We start from the raw sequence: 21,077 nt of genomic DNA on the forward strand, positions 1-21,077 counted from the left end.
ACAGAATACTATGGCACAGAAGCACTGTACATCAACAGCGGATTTATGTTTGAGAATTTATGCTTCTTCAATGTAAACTCTGATGGCTCCAGAGAATGATGCTGATTCTTCTTTGTGCTACTCGACCCCTGTGGCTTCGATCTGGGCTGATGGAGGGGTTTTTGAGGAGCTTCTGCTCAACTCTTTTCTCAGCAAGCAGACAATGCTGTAGATGGGAAGAGAATCTACTGCCCCTCCAAAGAGATTTCTGCCATTCCTTCATTCTGGCCGCTCTGGAGTGCTGAGAACATGGAGACATCTGTCCATACACATAATAGTGCACCTGATCATGATCCAGGCCCAGGCATTGATAGCGAGCTCATGACCATCCATGAGGAGCATTACCTTGTCACAAATGCAGTTCTTGAATAAAATAACAATATGAGAACATGGCTATATGATAACATAGAGAATGGAGAAACCAAATGCGAAACTTACAAAACACTGGAACGGGCATGAACAATGGGAAGGGCATAAAGGTGGAATGGGCATATACAATGGATTGGGCTAAAACATTGAAAGGGCATCAAAATATGTACTAAGAAAGAGGTAGGCAGTGTTATATGGAGAGATTGAGTACACATCCATGCTAACGCTCGGACAAAAAATGACAGAGGAAGCTCACGAGGCAACGCCCATGCAAGAACTCTTGCGCATGTTCAGTAGAGCAAAAAGCTCTACTAGCTAGGAGAGACAAGTCCTTTTGGTACTGCCGGATGATGTCACCCACATATCATAGCTATTTCAGCCTGCTTCTTGACAGAGAGCAGCACTATGTAAGGGTTAAAACATTATAGGCAACATGGTTTCACAAATTGAATTTTTATGATGAAATTACCAGATCAGGCGTAGGATGGGGGTGAAGTAGATTTGGCTTATCTGGATTTCAGTAAAACCTGTTCTATACACAAAACTAGACAACTAGCTAGCCAGTCAAGGAACTGGAATAAAAATCATAAACTGGGTGAAAAATTGGTTGTGCAACATAAGAGTGGTAGCCAGTAGACTCTACTCTGGTAAAGGGAAAGTAACTAGTAGAGTTGCCACATTGATCAATAAGTCAAGCCTTCTTTATACGGGAAAGTAGCAAAGAGTTAGAATGAAAAGTGTTGCCTATTTGTAGATGATATGAAAACTTGCAACAGGCCATTTGCTTTGACCATATTTTCAGTAGTTTAAAATCATCTGTCATCTTCTGGTACCCTCTCTGATTAGCCTGCTGCAGCCAGCCTGGAAGGAAGTTGTAACTTTACAACTTCTGCCCGAACTCGCTGCTGAGAAAGGGGGGAAGATTGCTGCTTGCAGGAGGCAGAGGGCAGTGTGCATCAGCAGTCGGGAGCTAGTGATTTGAACTGGAATTATCTGCATGCGGCTCACTAGATGCCGGTTAGCCACCACTGCCACAGATTATGTAAGAATTCTGGCACCACAAGCAAGCAGGAACATTAGGCAAAGTGGGTAAGACCAAATGTATTTTTCCTACCAGCATCGCTTATATTTCTATGTCCTTCCTGTCATGGTCACATTAAATTCAAAATTGTGCTGACCAACTTGATGCTGCAGTATTCCCCTATGAAGGGGAAAGTGGCGGGCTGGGCACCAGGCCACCCAGGAAGAAGGAGAAAATGTTGGAGCCTGAGGTTGTCAGAGGAAGGGGGAGAGTTAAGCTCCTGGCCGCAGGGGAAACAATTTTGGACACCAGGTCTGCCGAGGGAAACAGGTATGTGTGTGGGGGTGGGGTATGATCTGAGTACCATGTTGCGGAGATAATGTTAGAAGTGCTTAGGGCAGCTATTTGCATGCTCAGGATTAAGCACCTAAATTTAGCTGGCTAATTATGAAAAATCAGAGGCAGCCAGCTAAATTCTCCCCCCAACTTCAGGAATGCTTCCAGAGCTGCTCACTTTTTAAACAGACAACATTTATCTACCTACTGAATAAAGGTGGCTAAATGTAGTCGCTCAGTACCAATAAGTTTTCAAAGACTCTGATCTGGCTACTTAATTCCTTAGGTAGCTAGATCATTTTGAAAATGTACTCAGTGTTATTTGATGATTAAATTGTTCCAACTATTATCCTGGGACTTCTTGGGTTTTTTTCTACTCTTGTATTTTTGTTTTTAATTCAATTCCCCTCCCCTTCCTATGTACACTGATACTTGCTGTCCTGAATTTAGACATGAGAACCAAAGACCACATCAACTAAAATATATTGGGGTAAATATTCAAAACCTATTTGAAGGGATAACTGAAAAGGTCAGGGGCCGGGTGGTGGGCATTCCTGGGGCAGGCAGCAGGCATTCTGGGGAGGAGTAGAGGTAGCCAGTTAACTCTGGCCGCACTGCAGGCGGGTCTAAAGTTAGCCGGATATACCTATCCGACTAACTTTTAAGATAGATGGGATATCCGGCTAACTTAACCAGCTGCTAAGCGGCTGAATATCAGTCACATTGTATTTTCTTTCAAAAAAAGCTCACCTTCTCCACTACTCCCCCAAATTCTACTACATGTGCAGATACATGGTCACTGGCTATGCTGAATTTGAGCGAAAGCAAATCTTTACCTTGCAATGATATGGTACATGTATTCAAAAACAAGAACTAAATGCATGCAAAGTTTTAAGCAGAGGTTTCCCCAAAGATTCACAGCATGAGCCACTGTGAGATAGTGTGGCAAAATACCCAAAAGATGGCACTTACTAGTCTTCTTGGGGCATTTCTGACATTTGTTAAAGCCCCAGGAAGTCCCCACAGTCCCACAGCAATCTTCTTGCTTTGAAAGTCCAGGAAGTGCTTTGCCACACTGAAATAACGAAGGAAATAACACAGAGGTTAATGTTGTAGTGAGATAGCCATCGCTGAAATTAATGCTCAGCTTTCTAAACACCTTTTAAATAGGATTATTATTATTTTTTATTATTATTATTATCAAGGGATCCTTATTCAAAGGGTTTTAACAGGCTAAGGTTGGGAGCTAATAGGTTATTTTATTTTTTTATTTTAGTTATTTAGAATTTATTAATTGCTTTCCAGATCAAATCTTTCAAAGCAATTTACAACAAAATAAAACAAACAATTACATAAAATGCAACAATCATAAAATAAAAAAAATAATAATACAATCACCAACTACTGAGTTACTGAACGCCACTGTCATGAGCCAAGTTCTTAGCTTCTTATGAAACTTCAGAATTTCAGTAAAGAGAGAAAATTCCATATTAACTTCATATAATTATTGATCACTAAAAACCACTGTCATGAGCCAGGTTTTTAAGTTCTTACGGAACTTCAAAATGTCTTTTTCTTCATGTAGATTCAAAAGGAGGGTGTTTCATAGGGTTGGAATCTCTACTGAAAACAAACTGTTTCATAATCGATTCTGGTGAAAAGCCTTGACATTTAGTAGCTCGAGGAAAGAGTTTTCCCCCCACTGATCAGCTAAATTTAACCCACCAAAGTTCACAAGGTAGCCAAAGTTAGACAGGCAAAAACTGGGCAGTTCCAGACTTGTTCCTGGGACAGGCTTATTGGGACTTAAGTCAGTCAGTGTGATTTTCAGCGTTAATCAGTCAGTTTAGCCACTTATCCCCTGTGGCAAAACAGCAGGCCTAAATCTATCCAGCAACATCTTGATTGGCTAGATTTAGGGAAATTTTTCAGCCAAAGACCTAACTGGTTACATTCATAAGAACATAGGACTTGCCATACTGGGTCAGACTGAGGAACCATCAAGCCCAGTATCCTGTTTACAAGTGGCCAATTCAGGTGGATGAAAATGTGCTAACAAACAGGCCGATACAGTACAGTGCGCTTAGACGGAGTGCACTGTTAGCCAGCATTTGGACGCGCGTTTTCGACGTGCTAGCTTTTACCCATTATTCAGTAAGGGGTAATAGCATGTCGAAAACGTGCGTCCAACCCCCCCCCCCCCCCCCCGAGACTAATAGCGCCCGCAACATGCAAATGCATGTTGATGGCCCTATTAGTCATTCCTGCACGATACAGTAAGTAAAATGTGCAGCCAAGCCGCACATTTTACTTTAGGAAATTAGCGCCTACTCAAAGGTAGGCATTAATTTCTGCCGGCGCCGGGGAAGTTCACAGAAAAGCAGTAAAAACTGCTTTTCTGTGCACCCTCCGACTTAATATGATGGCGATATTAAGTCGGAGGCCCCAAAAGTTAAAAAAAGTAAAAGATTAAAAAAAAAAAAATTTAAATGGGCCCGCGGCTCGAAAACCGGACGCTCAATTTTGCCGGCATCCGGTTTCCGAACCCGTGGCTGTCAGCGGGCTCGAGAACAGACGCCGGCAAAATTGAGCGTCGGCTGTCAAACCTGCTGACAGCCACTGCTCCTGTCCAAAAAGAGGCACTAGGGACGCACTAGTGTCCCTAGCGCCTCTTTTTACCGTGGACCCTAATTTAAATAAATTAATTTACCGTATCGCGCGCACAGGAGATTGCGCGCGATACAGTATCGGCCTGTATAACTTGTCTAAAATTACTTGTCTAAAACTGGCTAATAATTTTTGCTACTCTAAGGCTTTTCAAAAATTGAGCCATGCATGATAGCAAAGCTGGATTAATATATATGCCTCGATTTCCACAGTATCTGAGGCAAAGGGAGAAAAAGTGACTTGGACAAGACAGTAACTGGCAGAAAGGGATCCACAGAGCTATTTTAAGGCTACAGCAGAGCCTTGTTCAGCAATGAAATGCAAGGCCCCTCATTTTATTACCACAGCAAACATATCTAACCCTTCTCTCCCGCCAGGGCCGGTGCAAGGGTATTAGGCACCCTAGGCAAACCTTACAGTTTGGCGCCCCCTCCCCATACACAATTTTAAATTATGCATTTATAACATATTTTACATGAAAAATGACATTCTAAGGTAAAATTAATATACAAGTTGTTGTGATAATTTCATGCACTGTTGTGATGCCAACAAGAAAACGTTGCATCTTGGAATTCATATGGCCTCATACCTATTATGATATATTTCGGCATGGTCCTCCCGTATCAACACAATACTATCTGCCAACACTCAAAGAATAACAACCCTACCTATGAAAAAGAATACCAAAAATATTACACCAGAATCTAAAATATCAATACACCTCCTATCAGGAAAATAGAACAGGCTAAGCTACTACAAATCCCTACAGAGAAACCACGTTAAAGAATGCTTCATCTCAGTCTTTGCATGCAGAACACAAACCCTCACCAAATACAGAATAAAGCCACATAAAGTATAAATAGAAATGTGCAGACAAAAACGGAACTGTAAAACGCATCACGCCAGACTCTATACAGTGGACCAATGGAAAAACAAAAATTTCACCATTCCTCGTGAAACAAATCAGTAAAATAAAGATATATAAATCATTAATCATAATTATAAAATCATACAAATAAAATAATTTCAAAACAGCTGATGAATAGAATATCCAATAATTAAAGACTCATGCAAATTTTGAAAGCTTTACCAAACACCAATAAAATATTTCAAACAGCAGACACATCATATACTACCCAATAATTAAAATGATAGTCAATCAAGAAAAATGAACTTAAAAAGCCACCTTTGCTTACCCTCTCCAGCAGTTCTCCTACTCCTTTCCCTTGCAGGCCATACCAGAAGCAGCAGTAGCTGCTGAAGCTGTCCTCACAGATCTCTTCCTTAGGGATCACAACCAGTCTCTTCTCTCTCTCACACACATACACCAGTCACACCCTCAGGACCAGTTTCTGTCTCTCACACACCAATCATCTCCTCAACCAGTCTCTCTCTCTCTCTCTCACACACACACACACCAGTCATCTCCCTGATCAGCCTTTCTCACACATACACACATCACCTCTCTGGCCAGTCTCTCTCAATCACACATGCTCTCGCTCTCTCTTACTTACACACAGGCTTTCAATCACACACATGCTCTATTTCACTTACACACAAGCTCTCAATCACACACATGTTCTATCTCACTTACAAACAGGCTCAATCATACACATGCCCTCTCTCACAGCCACAAGCCAGCCAAAACATGCTCCATCTCTCTCGCGCACACACATTGACGCACAGAAGCACCCTCCCTGACTCACATATACACCACACACATACAGATGCACCCTCCCTGTCTCACATACATATTACACTCTCACGGAAGCACCTTGCTTTCAGACTTGCAGCATTTTTCAATTTTATTAAAAGTGAAAGTGATGCTCCCAACCGTTAAATAAGAAAACCACATTCCTATCAAAAGACAAAATGACACCCTTCCTTCAGGTTCTGTCCTCCCAAGGGTCAGCCACCCACACAGTACAGCTTCTCTTGTTTTACGCTTCCAGGCAATAAAGCAAGTGTCTTTCTTCAAACTATCAGTCATATGATTATTCATATGGGTGATATGGAACAGAAAGACATCCTTAGTCAGCTTCCCGTTTAAATGGGAAGATTCCAGTCTTAGTCATTTAAAAATACACATTTTCTAAAGGCTTAAAAAAAAAAAAAAGCAAAACCATTTCAGGTTCTAGTCGTCATGCTTAAATTATGCTTCAAAAAAACCCCAAAAACCCCACCTGGCATCAGTATCTTAAATTTGTGATTTTGCTGAGATGAACATTTTAAATACTTTAATTATTTTTGCTTTAGCATTTGTCTCTACCCACTTTAAGTTAAATTTTATTTTCCTGAAGAGGGATGCTTAAAATTCAGTAATTTCATCTTTCATCCAACTTTTCAAACGTTCAGGTATATGTATTATCACATTTCATTTTTTTAAACTGGCAGATTCCTTTCTCACTTACACACACATACACCCACACAGAAACACCCCCCCCCACACACACACACACACACTTACAGAAAGAAGATCGGCGACTTAGGGGGCGCCACGGCAAGCAGGCAGCCAGCTCCCGACTCGCCCTGCCTCCCCCTGAGTGCCACCCTCCCGACACCCCGCTACTGGTCCAGCGGAGGTCACGGGAGCGATCTGCCGCTCCTGGGGCCTCCGCTGCCACTAAGCAAAATGGCGCCGGTGGCCTTCAGCCCCTACCATGTGACAGGGGCTAACGGTGCCATTGGTTGACCCCTGTCACATGGTAGGGACTGAAGGTAACCGGCGTCATTTTGCTTAGTGGCAGCCGAAGCCCCGGGAGCGGGATATCACTTCCGGGACCTCCGCTGGACCACTAGGGGGGGGTGTCGGGAGGGTGACACTCGGGGGGAGGAAGGGAGAGTCGGGAGCTGGCTGCCTGACGCGGCGTCCGGTCTCCATCTAGGCGAGTCGAAGGCTGCCAGAATTTTGAAAGGGCACTTTTTGCCCTTTCAAAATTCTGCTGTCTGCCGCGGCGCCCCCTAAGTCTCGGCGCCCTAGGCACAGGCCTAGCTCGCCTAGTGGTTCCGCCGGCCCTGTCTCCCGCCCCTCCCTGCTCACTCCTCTTCCCCCCTCTCCTCTCGCTTTTCTCCCTCACTCATCCTTCTGCTTCTCATCTCCCAACAGCAGATCCCTGCCTCCCACAGCTGTTTCACCTGAGCACAAAACGCCAGTCACCATGAGAAGGCAGGGAAGCAGCGGCAGGCTTAGAGGTCTTGGCCTGTCACAGCAGTCTAGATGCCGGCACCGGCTCCTCTATCAGAGAGCACCGGCTCCTCTATCAGACAGCAGCCAGTACTAGGGCTAAGAAGGGCAAAGTATTTGCCTCCTCCTGCCACCAGAGCCAGATCGGTTTCTCCATTTCCACCTGTCAGCGACTTCATATTGGTCAAGCCACTTTTAGGCCTGTATGGGCCTGACCACTGTGAGGCCCCCCCTCTAGTCATGGGAGCCTGGTGCAGTTTCACCATTTGCAGCAGCCTAAAGATGTCCCTGCCTGACCCAGGACGTTGCCTGAATTCAAGTCCAGTGATTTAACTACTGACTCGACCACTTTTCCTCCCAACATTTTCATGGCTGTGGAACGGCATTACATCTGTACCCTGCTATTTTAATTTTCCTGTTCAGAGACAAACCAGCATAGAAGAATATGTCACTGAGATTAATGAGTATTTTTTCAACTTAATAATCTTTTACTGGCAAGGACTCCTCACACATATAATTTTTCTTCTAACTTCAAAGAAACCTGTACCGTCGTGTTCAAGTTTATTTAGGAAACATGTTAAAACATGAACACCCATTTTCATTTTTTTGAAATAGAAGTGTAAAGGGGTCAGGGGTGTTAACATGATTTCCCCATTTGTTTCATTGCCTAATTCTTTTTTTTTTCCCCTCAGTACATGTTCCTCTATCCCCTTCAACGGTGCTAAGCTGCCCTTGATATTTATGAACTGTTGCTTAAAATCACACTGACTTATGCTGACAAATTCCAGTGTTTGAAAACTGAGAAAGAAGAACACAGTCTCCATCTTTTAACGTAACGTTAGGACACCACAATCTGGAGGTGCATGATTCACTGCTGCCGTGGGCTGGAAAAAAATTTGGTAAGAATCAGAGCTATACATGAGGGATGGCAACTTTGCAGCATATGTGGCCAGTCCTGCTGACACTCAGGAGGCAAATTTCCCATATGAAAGACATCCCTGTTAGATCTGGCACTCACCCATCTGGTAACTCTATGATGGTTGGCACTTTATTGATGCCAGAGCTTAAAAACGTACCCCAAAAGCTTTAACATGCACAGACCCGCACAGCATGTAATAATTATGGATTCCATCTTGAACCCAGATTCCACTGGAAGATATTCTGTCCGATTAGAGAACTCTTGTTTAATTAAAAGGTTGGGGGGTTTTTTTCAGATTTGGTTTTTCATAGTTTTCGCTGGTTCCTCTTCAAAAAGCTTTACCAGAGCACACTTAGCACTCAGTGCTACAATGTTAGTCATTGGGCGTTAAGTAAAGACAGTACTTTTCAGCTTCACTGGAGCATGGACAGAAATTCTTACAGGAACATTAATGCCCATCCTGGAATAAGCTTGCATCCTATTCTCCCAGCACAATGCAAAGTACCTTCATGTGTGCCACACATGGATGGGATCATAGGGGGAAAAATGGCTAGGGAGAAAAAAAAATGACTTTAACGAACGGGATGAGAAGATCTAAGATTCCTGAATGGACAGTTATCTGGCATGTCAGTCGTGAACACCACACTAGATATAGGAGCCCAAAACTAGCGAAGCAACACTAGCATGTAAGCCTGACTATCTCACTGGCAATGATACCGTCCTTGTCGCTGTTTCTCAACTCCATTCTGTGCAAGAAAGACAATTTCACAGCATGTAGCAAGAACTGTCTACCATTTTGAGCTCACTGAACTCTAAAGCTCTCATGCCAGGAAGCATAATTATAACATGAGAAAGCTAAATCTACTATTCTGCATGGACAAATGCACTGCAAACAAAAGCACATTTTAAGAGAAGAGGGTCCACTTTTTTTTTGTTCTTCACCGGAGAAGTCCTAAAGTGAAGGTATAGTTAAATGATAAACTGGAAACTATACTTCTCTAATTGTGACTTCTTTCATATTTCCATATAAACCATGAGCATCGGGGGAGCAAATCCAAAAGCTGAGTCATCTGGCCAGTGAAGTTTTAAGATGCTATGGATAAGTATTGGCTACAGCCACAGGTGTTAAATCAGCTGCAACAATGATAAATTGGACCTTTGGGAAGCCGAAAAAAAACTACAGATTTAGGAAACACTGCTGGTTTTGTAAGAGGCCTGTCAAATCAGAGCGTGTATATCGCTATACACTTTCAGCCACAGCCAGTAGGCTGGAACAATATTATTGGACACAGTTTCTCAGAGCTGATTTTCTACAACAGTATATGGAATATACATTATGGTGTAGAGAGAGGCAAGACATTTTTAAATTTTGTATTTATTGAATTTCAAAAATATATATACAAAGCAGAAGAATCTTTGTGTACAGAAACATGAAAACCATATAAGGAAAAATAAAAGTAAATATCTATTACAAGAAATTTGCTTCCAGAACCAGATCAACGATAAGGAAGAAAACAGAAATAAGGGAGAATTTAGGAAAAAAAAGACAAAACAGAAGAAATCACATAGCATGATTATAAAGGTCTGCAATTTAAATTACATTCCATCTTTAAGAGGAAGTCTTGAGTCTAAAAAGGACTGCAATTGCTCAAGGGCAAAAAAAATATAAATATAACAATCATTATTAAATCTGATTACACATTTGGAAGGATATCTAATGTGATGGAGTGCAGCGCTGCCGGGGGCAGGAATGGATAAGATACCATAAGGCAGCTAGTAATACTAGAGCCCGCCAGCAGGTGGAGCAGGTGAAGGCGGAAACTACAAATCCCAGGTTCCTAGAACCACCACCTGACCTGTAGGGAGAGCCTGGAGGCAAGCAGGTGGCAGACTCTGACACTAATGAGTCACACAGGTGAGCCTGGGGAGCTAGAGGAAGAGGGCGTGCCTAGGTAGCGGCACTGGCCAGAAAAAGCCAGTGCCAGGAAGCAAGAGGGAGAAGGAAATGGAGGTAGGTTCCGGGGGAGAGGAATCCTCCAGCTGTCTCAGGGGCACAGCCTAGCCTGAAAAGGGAAACAGATAACCTGTACCCTAAGGGAAGTTAGGGCAGGGGTGTTTGCGGGTGAACTGGAGAGCCGGGGGGCTCAAACAGTACCTTTAATCCAGCACCTGTGTTAAGGGGTTAGACTGCTGGAGAGCGGGGGCAGGGTCATTTGTTCAGCTCCTGAGGGGACGGAGCCAATGTAACAGATTCAGCTACTCTGCTTTATAAAAATGCTTTGAGGAACATCTCTCTCTCTGTGTTATCTTTGGGGGTTGGGGGACTGCTTCAACCCCACGCCATACAAAGAGAACCCAGAAGCCCAGCAAAACCAGGGCCAGCGGAGACCTGAACCCAGGGAGTCCTGTGAGACTGAGGGACTCCAGGGATGTCCAGGACTCGCGAGGGGCCTGAACCGGAGGCAGCGGAGCGGCACCCAGGGCAGCACGGGCGGTGAGCCTTCACACTAAGTATAAATGTAACTTCCTTTAGATAAGGTAGCTTGCCTTAAAGAAAGAAATCCCTGGATTTCTGGATAAATTCTGAAACTCAGGATAAATCTGGAAATATTCTAACTGGCTGGCCATAAAAAATTCAAATTTATAAAATATAGACACATTACTTTACCAAGGTCAGCCTCAGACACAAAGGAGACCAATAAAGTTTCCCATTTTAATATTTCAGGTCCATAATTTTCCAAGTAATTCATTAAATTTAGTAAATCAGCAGCAAACTGAAGAGACTGATTCTGAGCAGTCTCGTGAAGAAGTTTATTAACAGCAAGAATAGAGTCCAACGCAAAATGTAAGACTTCAAGAAAATACTTCAAGGATAACAATGGTGGTTCTCTAATAACTTTAGGGAACTTAAGAATTCAATGGTTTAGATGTCTGCACCTATTTTCCAGATACTCCAAATGTCTAGAAATAGCTTGTCCTTCTCTAATCATAATGCTTTATAAGTTCTTAATATCTTGAACATATTTTCCAATAACTGGATTTTATGTTCTTGCAAATGTCCCCCCAGGAAAGAACCAAAGGCTTCAATGATGAAGAAAGAGAATCATTTTTCCTCTCACAATTATTTTTAGTAACCCTGAGGCAGTGCCCCTAGGGTTCCCCTATTTACCTGTGCAGGACTAGGCCAGATACCTGGTCCACCTTAAATGCCTTAAGGAGAATATGCTCTATGAGCGGGTTCCTGAGGGGCAGGTGGAGCTCAGAGTGCATAACCAGAGACTGGGGAATAAGAGCTGGGATCCAGGTGGGGATAACCAGACCAGGCCCAGGTCTCCAGGAGGAAGGCAGCTCCTGTTGAATAACACTGTCCAGTCACTGAGCTGAGACAAAGCAATACAAACTACGAGTAGAGAGAGAGAACACTGTCTGAAGTTAAAGGCAGTCTACTGTTGTGTATATGACTGCAGCTGTGAATAAAGATTATGTTTTAAGAAAGGCTGGAGTCAGGCTAGTTTTGTCTCCAGGCCTGTGAGAATAGCTGCTCGTTCCCACACTCCCAAATCGCATCTAAGCTTACTACCACTGGCTTTGACGGAGTAAGAGACTCACCCTGCACAGTCAGGCTTCCCGCAGTAGAATGAACACCAGGAATAGACTCCAATGCAGCCATTGTCGAAGTCCCATCTGATGCCTGCAGGAATGCTAACAGTCCCTGGGCAAAACTTCCAGCAACATGCAAAATGCTTACTGTTGAGCCAAATAAAGTCGCTGTGACTGCACTCGCCCCTCCACCTCTGACCCCCCCCCCCCCCCCCCCCCGCAAGATGACATCAACCATCAGGGCTGGAGCAGCCACACTCGAGACGTCATGCCGTTGAGCCAGAGGAAGACTGATATAAGGGACTGAGAGAGACCTCTTCCCCAGGCAATGAAGGTGATCCCTTGCCGACAATCACAACCGGGGCTTCCTCTCGCAATTCAGTAGACAGCCGAGGCACAAAAAATGTGATCTGCTGCTGTCCAGGGAGTTCAGCTGAGTCAGGAGGGATGACTCAAACCCGTCCCTTGTGATTAGAAGGAATCTCAAAGAGAAAACCAAAAGAAAGGCAGGCAACAAGGCACAGCAGCAGCTTGTGCCTCAGGTCATGCCACCGTCTTGTCCCTCTCGGGGCACGACTTCTATCCTCACAGCTTATGAAGAAAGAGCCTTCCCTCAGGAAACGACCATGTGAGCAAAAAAGCTACACCTCCTGCTATTCACTATTCTGCGCATCCATTATGCCAGAACAAATCTCATATTAATAGCTGCTGCCTAAAGAAATCTCTCTCAGGGAATAGAAACCTGGAAGCATTTCTACTGGAGATGGCATTTTAAATGTGCTGGTTGTCATTTTTAATCAGATAAACAAACACGCACGTCCTGGATCCAATGCAGTTTTGCTGTCCTTTCTTCAGGTACAGCTTGGGATTATAAACCGTCACAGCTCTACTCCTCAGCGTCAGCAAGGCTCTCAAGGGAAAAAAACCCCCACACAGTTAACGGGCTCTAGCACTCAGCAGCGTAGACCCAAAAGCCATGGGTCCCAGTTACACCCGCTCTCTATGAGGACAGCCGAATGACTTTCCCTTTGTTTACCGCTCCAGCAGTTGCCAGTTCTTTGCAGGACAGGCAAGCCAAAAGCCTGCTCTGTCAACTCTCAGCCCACTTCTTTCAGGTTTCACAGATAGCTCTGCACAGAGCCCTGGCCAGGCTTCCTCTGCTTCAAGCAGCTCACTGGCAAGTCTCTTATAGTTCTCTGATTCCATTTTTAAACTCTCTTGGCTAGGAGTTCCAGGAGGGAGCTCCCTACTTGACCTCTTTACAGAGTGCTACCCCAGGGACCCAGCAACACATATAAAGAATTGGTCTTTGCCTAAGTAGGTCCTCTCTGCGGCTGTTCTCCCTGTGAATCTCACGCCGATCTAAAAATCAAAATAGTCATCCTCATTAAACATTAGAAATGCAGAATTAGTTATTCTTTGGTATTTAAATTTAAAATCATCATGCTGTCCACATGGCTGTCATCACCGAATAGATGAAAAAAATGCAAAATAATAAGCAAAGACACAGGACAAAACTGATTGTTCCATTTGCACTTAATTGCTATAATTACTTTTAAAAGTGCAATGAGGCTGGAATACTGAGATGCATAACCTGGAGAGGTGTAAACAAAATGCTGAATTAGAAAGCTTCTCATCACACAGATCCCAGGCAAAACAGGATACTTTCAAATATACAACATCTCTGCATAATTTCTTCTGGTTGGTTCAATTCCATAACCCCTGGAGGGCAAAATCATGAGAGCGCTGTCCTTTGAACTGAAGTAAAGGAACACTATGGAAAGCAAACATTCCATAACCTAAATGATAAATGAACACCACTTGGCCGGAAAGTGTATACTTTTTTTTCTAGGAAGTGACACCATTTACTGGACATTCATTAGAATAACCCCAAGATGGTGCAAAACTGATGCATTGCAGCTTTTTCTGTCAAACTAGAAGGATTCTTTTAATAAACAAATGTAATAAACCATAAGTTCAAACTTATACAGAGCAAAACTCATATAAGTCAACTGAATAGATTTTATTTGCCCATACATATACTGTGTATATGGCCAGTGGTTCTCAACCTTGTCCTTGGAGCACACCCAGTCAGTCCCCTTTTTCAGGATATCCGCAATGAATATTCATGAGACAGATTTTCACACACTGCCTCTATTATATGCAAACACAGCTCATTCATATTAATTGCGGGTACCCTGAAAACCTAACTTGGCTGGGTGTGTCCCAAGGACTGCATTGAGAACTAGTGATTTAGGCAATGGGAATATGTGTGTTCATCTACCCAAGTGGCAGAAAATCAAAGAGAAAGTCTCACTCTGGACAGATCAGATGGGCTAGTTGGTTTTATCTGTCAACTTGGAGTTAAGGGTTAACAAACACGTTTTTTTGTTTGGAGTAACTGGAAACATCTGATACAAACTTTCAATGAAGAAAGAATAACTCTCAGAAGCTAGTCACAGATATAAGTCCAAAAAAAGAAATGTATCACCTACAACTTATCTGCTTACCTAGACAAATCATACATTATATTTTCCCACATAAGGGCTTTCCATTATACAAAGGTTATGCAGGTACTAGACTACATTTGCCCATAATCCCTCTCTAGCTGGAGAAAATGTTTTCCCTTACAGCTTCAGCTCAAGAAGTATTATAAGAAATGTACAATAACCATAGCACAAACAGGCACCCCCTACAGCAAGAAAAACACTTCTCAAAGTATCTTAATAAGCCATGAAAATACTTTCATTCATGTTTATCTTAAGTCAGGCACAGACTATAGCAAGACACACTAGACATGTTTCAATATACAGTTCATAAAGGAGCTGGGGCTGTAAATGCAACAAAAGTGCAGAATAAATGTAATAGTCCAATAAATTTGTCTCAAGCAAAATTTTTTCATATTCCAAAATGGCAACTCCACTGTGTTATAGTAATAGTTTAACGGGTCCCCCGACACGGACCCTGTGTTTCGCCGACAGGCTGCATCGGGAGGGACAATTGTCTTTATAATAGCATGCTGGACTATTAAATTTATTCAATATATACAGCCATTACTAGGGGCTACAGACATGGGAAAACACTCCCTTTAAATATGAAACCAAGAAGCATAGAACACCCCCAAATGATTGGCTATTTCAGTTACACATACACAAGCATATAAAATTACCCAAAGTATAGAAAAATAATACATATAACAAACAAAATTTTAAAAAAATGCAGGATGAAAGATGTCTATCAGGTAAAGTAATGCTGAAATCAAAATCTTCATTGAACTCTAAGTTCCAAAGAATTCATAAATCCACAGCAATTCTTGACTCTTCAAAATCCATTCAATATTCCCGTCTCTCTTCAACAGAGGAGCATGAGCTCTAGTTATACATTTAAGGTGTCGTCACGTCCTTCAAATGCTCAGCTACAAATCCCACCATAATTAAACTCTTGCATTCACCCAATCTCATCCTCAAAAGACATACATTTTTTTGCTCATGTACATCAGTGAAGAAGGTTATAGTAACATGATCAGCACTCAAACAGCACCAGCATTGCCCTTCTCAGGCTGGTCAGCATTGCCCTCCTCTCAGTAGGCTGATTTACTTTAATCTTCTTCCCACCAGCAGCGGTGGCTCCTGCTAAACCACTTTCTCCCCGTCGTTCCGCAGAAACTGCAGATCCTCTGGCACAGTTATCTTTCTATTTGGCAGTAGCAAGTCCTCTAGCTTTCGTTGTCTCAGAGGCGGGGCCCTCTCGCCTGGTGCAGGCAGAAACCACTTTAGTCACGGTGGCGCGCTGATTTGTCTCAGGGAAGTCAGAGGTTCATGGGCTGTGGTCTCCACCACGCAGGTGGATCTCTGTGACCTAGAATGCCCTGGAGCCCCTCGATTGACTGATGGTGTGCGGCACACTTTTTTTTATTTTTAAAGTTGTTGGTGCACCATGGAAGCTAGGCCCATGATTGTTCCTGGTCTGTGGGTGACAAAACAAGTGAATACATAGTTTTGTCCTTCAATCTTGTGTGTCCTTCCAGAAGCACTGGCCTGGAAGGGTCAGGCCTTGCTGATAGCTGGATGAGAGGTCGCCTGGGTGTCTGGCCTATAGAAGGCAGCAACAAACCTCTGTTGTATTCCACCAGAAAAGACATTGTGGTGGGGGTATAATCAACCAACTCAACATCCAGACATGGGTAGAAAGAGGAAAAGAACAATAAATCGTCTCCTATGTTGGTAAGGGTCTCAAAAAAGTAGCATGAGAGGTTGTGGGTGGGGAGAGAACAGAACGATAAAGGGGCATGAATGTGGAAGGTGCATGATAGGTGAAAATGGGGAAAGGGGGGAGATAACAGTACCGGGAGTAGGGCTGAGTCAGAAGCACAGCAGACAGGCCATCTCAAGACACTGACGAAGGTTTCTGCTGCATGCCCTGGCTAAGGCTGGAACAGCAGTCGGAGTCCAAACTCAGCTACAATTGCAGGATGCACTCCAGACCAGGAGGGTGTGAAAACTCTACAGTCAGTCCCAAAGAAGCACTCACTGTTCAGATCGTAAAACCACTGTGAAGTGTACAACAATGTTTGAATCCCAATTGTTAGTTATTACCCCTTCTCTGAAAAATCATTTTTATGATATAAATAAATGTGGATTTGTGTAGGAAGTTTTAAAAATCAGTATGTGTGTGTCTTTTTTTTTCCAAACAGAAATGCAGGAAGATGTTTTATATCAAAGGCATTTGGGTACTCTTTTCCAATGAAATCTCTTGTACATCTATTCCATCCATAAGCCCAACACTTTGTATTAGCTGAGCCCATTCTAGACTGTTTATATTAAATAGCTAACACCTGATTTGAGTGCATGGTAGATAGCGAGTGGAGGAGAGCATACCACATCTACTGGGTGCCCACCAAAGCTCAATTTGTATGGGTTTCCTCATTTACAAGTGGATACGCATTCATTTTAGCATATACCCGCTAATATCTACTGAACCCAATTTAGTAGTCATGCTATAGCGCATAGTTGATATCCCAGGTGCACACTAAATAACTAATGTGCGAGATGCTTTGAGACCTTGGGTCCGTGGAAAAATATGGTATTGATTCGCTACAGATACGTACCTTTATACTTTATTTTTGGATGATTACTAATTTTGTACATTATTTTGACTTTACAGATAACAGTCTACTCATTTCTAAATAGCACGATGTCTATTATCAATTAGCTCCTGAGGATGCATTTTGCAAAGTAGCAGCCGTGGTTGGCTTTTTTCACTAAGCACACAACAAGACTGATTGTCTATCCTTTTTAATGTGCTTTCAAAAAAAAAAACAAAAAAACTCTTTAAAAAATTGTCTTTCTATCCCTAGGTGAATGAATGAATGAATGAATGAATGAATGAATGAATAGACCAGATGGCCCGTGCAATGCAGGGCACACTGACTGGCTTGCTGACACCTTGGATTATTAATTACAAAAGGGTTTGTTGATACCTTCGAGTACTCTTGCAGGACTATTCATTTGATGTTTTGGTTTTTGTTTCCCTTCTTGGTTTGGTTTCTGTTGATCAGGATTCATTTGGCTCTTCTATATTGTCAATTCTATTACTGCAGCACAGTAAACTCATCTCTTCCCCACTCCACTTCCCTCTCCTCTCTACCCAGAGCCGGTATTTCCCTCTCTCTCTTTCCCCTTCTTGCCCAGCAGCGTCCCCCTCTTTTGCTTGCCTGCCCTCCTCCTCCCAGCAGGCTGATTCTTCACCTATCACCACAGACATAAGGCTCCTAATTCCCCCTGCATAGCATTCCTGAGTCTCCTACTTGCAGACATCATATGGAAGGGTGCAGGAAGGAATTTGCAGTGGCGTCCCCATAAACATGGCGCCCTGTGCAGCCGCACAGGTTGCACACCCCAAAAGCCGAGCCCCCAAGCAGGGTGGATATACACTGCAATAAAAAGGGTTAAAGTTTCACTTGCAGAGAGAAAGTAGCTGTTTTGTGAGGCAGCCAGGAGAAGCTCTATACATAGGCTGATTATTAGATTTTCAGCTCAGCTTGAAAACCACAGAAGCTAAAAGCTGCTGAGAGGCAAATAAGATTGAGCCTGCTTCTTCCATATCTGAAAAAGATTTGCTCTCTGCTAGCAAGGCGGTTGGCTCCTCAACCACGGTGCATGGGCATATAGTAGGCTGGTCTGTCTGAACCTTTGGTTTGCTGCTTCCTGGAAAGCGTGGAAACAAGGCTTTCCCAAAGCCTTGAAAAGGCTTGCATGCCACTGTGGAAAACAACCAGGGTTTGTTTGTTTTTTGGTTTGTTTTGTTTTTTTATTATAAGGTTTACAGACCAGTCTATTAAGATCTCAGCCCAGTGCAGACTGCAAAGGTCTAATCTTGCAATGCTATTAGTTTTGAACTCTTACACTCCTGCTGAGCCAAGAGCAGGGCCTCACAATCGATGCACTGCAAAACGTTTGCCAGCAGCAGAGAGGTGGTCACGGCTACGTTTGCTGGTAGCAAAGTCTTGCTCTCTCTCTTACCTCCCCCCCCCCCCCATTCCGTGTACTATCCCCCTCCCACCAGCAGATGGAGCCATCAAGCAGCACTTATTTCTGCTGCTGCCTCCTCTTCTGCCAGCTTCCCTCTGAAGCTGGAACTGTGCAGGGCTGGCAGGTCTCGGAAGACTATGGGGTTCCCCACACAGAAGAAGAGGCAGCAAGGGGTAAGATGAGTTTGCTTTGGATTCGTCTGGCCAGCTGGAGGCAATCCTGTGGGAATGGGGGGGGGGAGAGGAAGACGAAAAGGAAGAATGGAAAGTGAGGAGAGAAGGAAAGGGAAGATAATGATGCCGGGGAGGATGGCGGTAAAGAGTGGGGAAGGGAAAGTAGTCATCCTGGGGGGGGGGGGGGAGAGAAAAGGAAGAGAAAGTGGTGATGCCAAGGGGTGGGAGGAGAGGGAAGGGGAGGTAATGATAACTAAGGGAATGGAAGGGCGAGGAGGGAAGGTGGTGATGCTAAAGAAGTGGGAGAGAGAGAAAGGAAGGGAAGTTGATGCCAAAGGATAAGAGGGGAGGGACGGGGAGAGGAAAGGTAATGTTATGTCAATTACTAAACCCAGTACTGGGTGTGCCACAATATAAAACTGTTTGGGAACCACAGCTCTAAAGGGCTGGAGATGCCAAATCTTCTTTAATAAAATATGTCAAGACAACCTCTGTCTGGGCCTGACATTCTAAGCCTCTCTCTTAGACACATAATTGGAGAAAAGCCTTCGTGAATCAGGCCCTCTGTGAGAAACTCTCTGCCATTGTTTCTCCCAACCAGCCTGTCACATCAAATTAAAATGATACCCAGAATCCACACAGTGTCTCTAACATCTAAATGCCAACACAGTCCTCCACCCACAGCCTTAATAAAGTCTGCTGCAGTGTGAGAACCCTGCTTTTTACTGTACAGTTTCAGCATTACATTAAAGGAGAACTGTCAGAATGGTTTTCCTATGCCTCCAGTTTCCTTTCAGCCTTCTTACCTCACTGTAAATCTGTCCTAGCTTTTTCTTTCATAGAACCTCTGAACTTCCAGATTCTATTTTAAAAATATAACATTAGTACTACATAAGGAGAGTTCTGGTAATGCTACCTTCCACTTTGCAAAAGCAGCAGAAAACACACGAGTGAGAGACAGAGCTTTTAAATTCTAGCCATAGGACAGCCTGAACCTTATGGCTGGAATTAAAAGCTGTCTAAATCCTACTCAAACATGTACTTCTTGCTACTCTTGCACAGTAGTGAGGAGTCCTAGTACTCTTAAATGTCAAAAGAAGTAGTGTAAAATGTTGTAAGTTTCAATAAAGCTGAGGCCAATTTATTCCACCCAAATAAACTGATACTGTGCAGCATATCTGTGGATTTGGGGCATGTATGGTGGTGAAGGAGGAGGCCTTATCATTCCTTTTCAGTAGCAGGAGAATGGTGCATAAAAGATCAGTGTTATGGTGTGTCCTGTGTTACACACCAGGAGGAGGTGTGATATAGAATCAAACTTTTCCAAAAATTCCATGATTTTATTATATATCAGAAAAGGCAAAAATTGCCTATCACAGTAACCAAGCAGCAAACATTGATAGTCCCCCGACACAGACTGTGTTTCCCTAAGCTGCGTTGGGAGGGACCTAAACTGGAAACAAATATTATAGCTGATTAATGCAGTAAGGACAAGTAAAACATCAAAAGTAGAAAGGCATCCAGAGACAAGAAACCAATCGAAATGCAGGCCTCCAACTCAAACAGAAGAACTGGAGGAAAAAAAAAACCACCTTAGAGCAGCTGAAAGATGATGGCGAAAACACCCCTCTCCCAATACTAAAACCATTTACTACCAACTTATGCACGCATACAGGAATGCCATCCAAAAAACAAAAAAAGAATACTATTCCAAAATAATTCACCACCTTCAATTTAACCCTAAGGCTCTGTTTAACCTAATCTCCAACCTTACCAAACCCTATCTTTCATCACCCCCGGAACCACCCACACTCTCACGATGTAACAAAATTGCTCTGTTCTTCAAGAACAAAGTGTCCAACATCACTGCTAAATTCCCCCCAAATTCCAACAATACAACCCTCCCCAATCTACACACACCTACCCACCTCTCATCTTTTGAACCTTCATCAACTCTGGAAATAGAGAACGTCTTAAAAAAGATGAGACCATCCTCCCATCCCTCTGAAACTATTCCCACCAAACTCCTACTCTCCATCCCTAAAACTATTGCTTCTTCTCTCTCCAAAATTGTAAACTGCTCCCTTGAACAAGGCCTTGTCCCCAACTCTCTTAAACAAGCTGTTGTCAAACCTATTTTAAAAAAACCCTCTCTTGACCCCACCAAACTCTCCAACCTCCGACCCATCTCCAATCTCCCCTTCCTTTCCAAAGTACTGGAGAAACTAGTAAACTCCCG

The 21,077-nt window shown here is 43.3% G+C and overlaps 1 protein-coding gene across 7 annotated transcripts in view; it reads right to left on the minus strand.

Annotated features, from left to right (window-relative positions):
- The window catches only part of LTBP1 (latent transforming growth factor beta binding protein 1), a 737,653-nt gene that overhangs the window by 395,492 nt on the left and 321,084 nt on the right, over positions 1–21,077 (minus strand). For all 7 annotated transcript variants that reach the window (XM_029593891.1, XM_029593888.1, XM_029593890.1 and 4 more), the window contains one exon: positions 2,738–2,840. In XM_029593891.1, the coding sequence (XP_029449751.1) occupies positions 2,738–2,840 (103 nt within the window). The remainder of the gene's footprint in view (positions 1–2,737; positions 2,841–21,077) is intronic.

The sequence above is a fragment of the Rhinatrema bivittatum genome, chromosome 3 (assembly GCF_901001135.1).
Source record: "Rhinatrema bivittatum chromosome 3, aRhiBiv1.1, whole genome shotgun sequence".
NCBI lineage: Eukaryota > Metazoa > Chordata > Amphibia > Gymnophiona > Rhinatrematidae > Rhinatrema > Rhinatrema bivittatum.